This window comes from Rissa tridactyla, chromosome 1 (assembly GCF_028500815.1).
Source record: "Rissa tridactyla isolate bRisTri1 chromosome 1, bRisTri1.patW.cur.20221130, whole genome shotgun sequence".
Lineage (NCBI taxonomy): Eukaryota > Metazoa > Chordata > Aves > Charadriiformes > Laridae > Rissa > Rissa tridactyla.
The window spans coordinates 133,551,604-133,558,100 of NC_071466.1; the positions used below are offsets into that span (position 1 = coordinate 133,551,604).

General features: G+C 55.5%; 1 protein-coding gene across 1 annotated transcript; it reads right to left on the reverse strand.

The window, feature by feature from the left end:
* Positions 1–4,081: 4,081 nt before the first annotated feature.
* Positions 4,082–5,899, reverse strand: RBP5 (retinol binding protein 5). The gene is made up of 4 exons (XM_054218441.1): positions 5,675–5,899; positions 5,229–5,407; positions 4,650–4,751; positions 4,082–4,261 (listed from the first exon to the last, which is right to left on the reverse strand). The coding sequence occupies exons 1-4, from the start codon at positions 5,745–5,747 to the stop codon at positions 4,208–4,210; spliced, it is 408 nt and encodes a 135-aa protein (XP_054074416.1). The 5' UTR covers positions 5,748–5,899; the 3' UTR covers positions 4,082–4,207.
* Positions 5,900–6,497: the final 598 nt, after the last annotated feature.

The following is a 6,497-nucleotide window of genomic DNA, read 5'->3' on the forward strand; positions in this document are numbered from 1 at the left end:
AGATAGATAAGGCCTTCAGTGTTTAATGGGGAAATGAGAAAAGATAGCAGCTTACAAACACATTTCAGGCTTTTATCAACACAGTGCACAAGACATATATTGTGTTCCACCAACTTTGCAAAGTTTAAAATTTCTTGACTTTCAGACTTTGGTGTAAGAGATAAAACACCATTTTAGTGTTTTCCCTTAGAATTATGGGTGGCTTCAGATAAATTAGCAAGTTTCTTGCATTGAAAGCATAGGAAATAATTCACAGCTACAAAACCATGTTGAATTCAGGTGAAAATAGAGTTAAAAAGAAGGAAGAAATTAGTGTCTTTGTGATATTTATGGAAGTGTCCTAGAGAACATGCTCATCAAATGTCTTTGAATTGTTATCCGAAAAAGATCACATAAACAAGTAATTAGTGCCTCTGTAATAACAGCATATGGCCCCACACATCAAAATGAAGATTAAGCGGGGGACATTACCTCAGTACTTCCTGATAGCCAAATATCTCTTCTGCACGATGGACATACTTGGGCAGGGGTCACTGCTGTGCCGTGCCGGAGCAGGTTCTGCTGGCTTACTGTCCCACCAGAAGGGACGCTTTTACTCAGAAACCACATCTGGAAAGTATCTGGCAAGGACTGGAAGCTACTCTCTGAGAGATCTGTTATGGACAGGTTACCGGCGGGAAGAGTGTTCCCAGGCAAAGCAGGGACAGACAGAGGTGACTGAGGATCATTTGTAAGAAGGTTGATCATTTCAGGGTGTTCTTGACAAGGAATCTTCTGCCCAGAGGGCACTACTGGGAGTCCCCCATGGCACTTTCGAAGCACATCTCCCTCGTCTTCATTTCCTCCCCCTGCCTTGATAACACCATCTGGGCTACTAGGAGAGAACTTCATCTGGTAAAGCTGAGGGTGGTTAGCTGGGGATATGCCTACCTGGAGCAGCCCACCTCTAATACATGTCCCAGAGACCCACCTGATTTGGACAAAGCGGCTGTGCCCTCAGCCCTGCTCCAGTGCTCCCACTGGTGGCGTTCCCCTTCAGATGCTCTGTGCAATCCTGTTCTTCATGTTAGGGAGGAGACAGGAAATATCTGCTATCATTTTTTCCTGGGGAGGATGTCTCTACCTTTCTTTGCTTAAGGGCAGAACACATGTAGGACCACAGAATACATGTAGGACCAGAGGATGGCAAAACCAGCACCTGTTTGCTGGCCTGCTTGGCTCAGCGGGGTTACAAGAGGACTGGACAGTAAATCCAGACAATATCAGAGCAAAGAAGCTGTAGATCTTCAGCACAGTCAAAGGTGCCAACAGCCTCTCCTGGAGAGAGACTCCTGCTTTGAATACAGTGTGTTGCAGGAGGTCGTTGGAAAGAAACCTGCTGTGCAGCCTCAGAAGCTGTGAGATCATTCTCTGATGTACCTCTCATCCACTAAACAGATGAGAAGATGAGTTGGATACTTCGGAAACTTGAAGCAAGGAGGACAGAGAAATACCTTTGTTGGGCCTCCTACAGCTACACCACCAACCCTACAGTACGCCAAGGCCACAGAACCAGGCTCACCTGTACACACTGAGCTGCTTTCCCAGGGCACTCTACCTTCAGCCCCTTGGTTTGACTACCCATCACAGCCTTTCGGAGACACTCCGTCACTAGCCGCAGGGCTTGGGCTTCACACAGCCAGGCCTGTGCTATCCAATGGCTTACCACTTTTTCAGACAAATCATGACACTGCTGCAGCTCTGGCTGATATGGTGAAGATGACCTACACCAAAAGAAGTCTCAGGAGTGGGTCTTCCCCCTGGTATGAGATGGTGAGCAGCAGCAGCATCTTGGTAGTCTGTTTCTGCGTCTTCTAAATCAAGGGGCAAAGCCAAGTGTAATACCCCAGAAGGGACATACTTCTGCAGCACTAGCCACTCAGGAAGGGCCAAGAACAAAGACAGTGCCATCCCCATGTTGCACCTTATCCCCTGCCTTATGCCAGCATCCTCACTTCCCGCGGGCTCGCGTCTCAGTGATATAGTACTCTGGTGCAAAGTCACCGTCTGACTTAGGCATCACATCTATAGCACGATTACAAAAGAAGCCCAGTGAATTATTAGCGCTGGTAGTTACTAACTGAAGCCCCAGAATAGGTTGGAATACTAGCCCTTATGGTTATTCTGAGTGTGGACCACATGAAGTGGGTGTGATTCCTACCGATGGTTCTGGCACAACCAGACGCTTCCTGAAGACGAGATGCTGTCATGGATATACGATGGCTGGCAACCAGTCAGAAGCAATCCACTCAGCACATCACCTCACGGGCTTACATGACAATTATGTGGATGGCTGGCATGCCAGTGGAAGAGTCTGAATAACCACCTGAAGGCAAAAGCTGCCTACCATCAAACCAGAACCTAGGCTCAGAAAATGGAAGTTTGTACCAGCTTTTGGTGCAAGGTTTGAAATGAGTTGATTAGTTGTTGATCACACGGTCTGGAAGATATCAGTCTGGACATGGTGGAGTGAGCTTCGTGTTGGGGATCAGAAACATCTCAGAAGGGCTCTCATTGCATGGAGGAGAATGAAGAGGGCAACAGTTGAACCAGCTTCAGCTGCAGTCGGTCAAAGCTCTGCATTTGCAATGTTGTGATACCAAAAAGATAATGTAGAGGCTCCTTATGAGAGAAGGAACAATGGGTTGCGGAGTCTGCATAGAGCAGATAAATGACATGCTGGATGATGCCATGGCTATGATTGCTCGTTGGGTTTGATTGCGTCCCGCCCAGTGGTACACTTGCACTGCGGATATTGACAGGGTGCTGCAGCCTGGGATGTCCTCAGGACAACCTTGAAGAGCCGGAGTTCAACATTATAGGTGCAGCTGCAGCTCCCTGACCCCTTGCTTATCACATGTTCTGAAGTAACGCTTTTCTCATGGCGCTCGTGTTCGCAGTTCTCTGAGAACAAGCTCTTTGGAAAATACTACATTTTAGATGAGCTGCTGGAAGAAAAAAGTGCATCTTCTCAGCTTGAAAAGGGCCTCTATTTTCAAACTCTGCCTACCTCTTGGTTGTCCGTGATGTCAGTAGCTACACATTTCTGTGTACCCTGCCCTTCAACCTTTTGTTGGGGGGCAACCACAAGTGTCCTTCAGAAAGGGGGCTGTGGGCCTGTGCACCTCCCATCAGGTGTCTTCATTAAAGGACACCTCTGTCTTTGGCACTGGTCTGGCTTTTCGGGGGCCTCACCTGCTTTGGTTCTGTCCCTTGGTCGCTGTAGAGAGCAGCTGTGAACCAGGGGAGCTATGATGGCCACGGGGCCACGGGGCGGTGGGGGACACGACACTGCCAGGATGCCAGAAGGAGTGCTGGGGCTAGAAGCGGTGGCAGTGGTTTCCTACACCAGGAGGAGAGCTAAAGCTGCTACCCTGCTCTGGGTTGCTCTGCTCCAGATTAACGTAGAAGTGCAACCAATTTTCACAGAATCACGCAGAATCACAGAATGATTCTGTGGCTCAGAGAGCCTGAGCCTTCCTCACTCACAGGACCTTCTCAAGAGCACAGTGAACGTGCCCTCGGATTTCACGCCATTCCATGAAAATCCTTGACTCTGGAGGGCAAGTTCTGTTTTCTACCCAAACCTGCTTGAGGATCCCGGGATCCTCAGAAGAACGTGGGGTCCCTTGGGGACAGGAGAAGACGGCTGGTGTTGGTGGCTGCGGAAGAAGGGGCAGCCTCAGCCACCCTTGCCCACTCGGCGACCAACTCCCCCTTCCCACGGGGATCGGAGCGGGGGGTTTGTCCGGGGCGGCGGGAGGAGGACGGGAGCTGCGGGGGGGGGTGGGGGCCGGGCCGGTGGTGGGGCAGCCCCGGTCCCGCTCCTCCCCGCACTGCTCTTATTCTGAAAGGAGCCTCCGTGAGGCCGACGGCCCATCGCCCTCCCCTACCCCGGCCCACCCGGGCCGCCTCCTCTCCCCGCCTCCCCGCTCCCCGCCAGCCCGGCCCCGCCGTCACCCCCGGCCGCGGGAGGGACCGGCCCGACCGATGCCCGGCGAGAAGGGGAAACAGAAAAAAAGACGCTGCTACGGTGCGAAGGATGTCGGATCGCTCGGGTCTTGTTTCTTTTTTTTTTTTTTTTTTTTTAATCCGGGGGGCGGTTTGCACTCAGGAGCGAGGGTCCCGTCCGGGCATCCTCCCCCCCCAGCTTCCCCCCGGGGAGCGCTCACTTCACTTTCTGGAAAACCTGGACACAGACCTCGTCTTCAGCCGTCATGCGCTGGGCAAAGGAAGGGGAAAAAAAGAGGAGTTTAGGCCGGATCCCCTACTTCTCTCCCTCCGCCAGCCCTGCCTGCCCTCCCGCTGGAGCCTGGCAGGCCCCATGCTGCTGCACGCCCTTCCCGACCCTCCCAGAGCCCCGGCGGGTCAGGCTGCAGGGCAGGGAAGGGACATTGCCTTTGGCTGAGCTGCGTTAACTTTTAAACCCTGGAGGCGGATGTTGTGCGAAGCGGTGGCTGCCCCCCGAGGAGCCGGGGCTGAAGTCTTGAGAGGAGCTGGAAGGAAGCCCCAGGGCTGGCTCGGAGCCCGCAGCACCCGCGCTGTGTGCGTGTGCATCCCCCCACCCACTGTGATTGGGATTTAGCAAGCTGCGCAGGACCCCGCCTCACCAGATGCAGCTGGTCCCCCTCCAGCCAGTGCCTCCAGCCTCGGTTCCTCTTCTCTCCCAGCTGCTCACACACCAGCTGATCCCCCTCCCAGGAGACAGTTGTCTGAAAAAAAAAGGAGGAGAGGGAAAGACATGGTACCAAGACAAGCGGGTCCTGGCAATACAGGTTTCCAGCAATGGCGCTGACTGTTCCTCTCAGACACGTTTTCAAATGCAGTCCCCGATCTGGTGCCTCTTTGGTGTCTTCTTGGGACTGATGTCCTTTGTGGAAGGTGAATGACCCCCTGGCTTCCAAGTGCAACAGAGGACTGCCAAGTGGGATGATGTTCTGTCTTTCCAGAGCTTTGCTCCAGAGGATAGTACCCTCTGGGTCCCAAAGTACTGGGTTTCTGGCTGTATGGTGCTCATCCCCTTTGCTGTGAGTGATTTACTCATAGAACCACTTATTCCCAGACCTGCAGGGGCATGCCAGCTCTGGGATGGGCTCTCAACTGGTTTGTGAATCAAAAGCTGAGCAAGTCCCTGAACTTGTAGTGCATCCCAGCCCACTTGTCAGACTGCACTGCTTGGGGCTTCTCACCTGGCACTTGCGTCCATCCACGGGTCCCAGGTCTTCCTCAAACTGGACTCCCAGGTCAAAATCCATAACGTAGTCCCGCAGGGAGGTGATCGTGCGGATGACCATGTGATCTCCCGTGTGGATGATCTCTTTGTCAGGTTTCAGGAGGCAAACCACTTTTCGCAGGACCACATTGATATCTGGAGGATGAGAGGGAGGGGAGATCTGTGGACGACGTGGGCCCCTCGTCTAGCAGCATCCCCACAGAACTCCTCCACTCTTTTAGCCAGAAAGCCCCAGCCACGATATGTCCTCCCCCGCTCCCATCACAGTGCAAAAGTGATGGTCGCAGGCAGAAGGACCAGAAGGTTCCCAAACCCCTTCATCCCCTTCCCGTTTTCTGACATTTTTGGAGACAGAAGGGAGCAGAAGGGGAGGAAGGAGCCGGATGAGGGGGATGGAGTTACCTAAAGCGCGCAGGTAATTGTCCATGTTCTCCTGGCAGACGAAGCGGTAATAGCCGGTGAGGTTGGGAGGCATCCCGGGGCGGAGGGAGGGGGCCGACGGCGAGGAGGAGAGAAGGCGAGGAGCGGGACAGGCAGGCAGCTGGAGCCGATCTGGCTGGCCGGGCGGGCCGGTGCCTCTCCCGCGGTGCGGGGAGGTCTGCGGGGCTGCCCGGCTGCCGGGCTCCCCGCTGCAGTAAGAGTCCCCGCGCCGGGGGGCGCGGAAAAGGCCGGGACTGCCCCTGCTTCCAGCATCTCCGCCTCGGATGGGGAGGACGTGGGAGCGGCAGGTCGCCTCCTCACCCTCCGCCCTCCTCGGGGGCTGCCTCTCTTAAACCCTTGGCTGCCGACCAGCGGCAAGAAACACCCCCCGCCACACACCCCGCACCCCCCGCCGGCCCTTTCTCACACCCTGACGCCCGTGGCTGCGAGCTTCCTCAGAGCGGTGCCCCGGCCCACGCTCCCCCCGCCCCGTCGAGGGGACGGGGCGGCAGGCTGGCAGCTCCGCCCTGCCGACCCCGCGGGACGGACTGGGCGGGGGGGCTCCGGCTGCGCTCCGCAGCCCCTCTCCCCGACACCCCCCATCCCGCCGATCTTCCCCCCCCCCAACCCCGCCTCCCCTTCCCGCTCCTCCCGCAGGCTGCCAGGATGCTTCCCGCGGCGAAGCACCGGGGGCCGGCTTTGAAGCCCCCAGCCCTCGCCCCTCTCCGTGCCCTGCCCGGGTTGCAGCGAGAAGGGGAAAAAACAGCGGTTCCCCCGCATCGCGTAGGACCGCGCAGCACCGCAC

Excerpts from the sequence above, each read along its gene's own strand:
- RBP5 (XM_054218441.1), bottom strand. The coding sequence starts at position 5,747 with ATGCCTCCCAACCTCACCGGCTATTACCGCTTCGTCTGCCAGGAGAAC. Across the intron at positions 4,752-5,228 it reads TGGATGGACGCAAGTGCCAG|ACAACTGTCTCCTGGGAGGG; the intron begins GTGAGAAGCCCC and ends TTTTTTTTTCAG. Across the intron at positions 4,262-4,649 it reads AGGGGGACCAGCTGCATCTG|CGCATGACGGCTGAAGACGA; the intron begins GTGAGGCGGGGT and ends TCCTTTGCCCAG.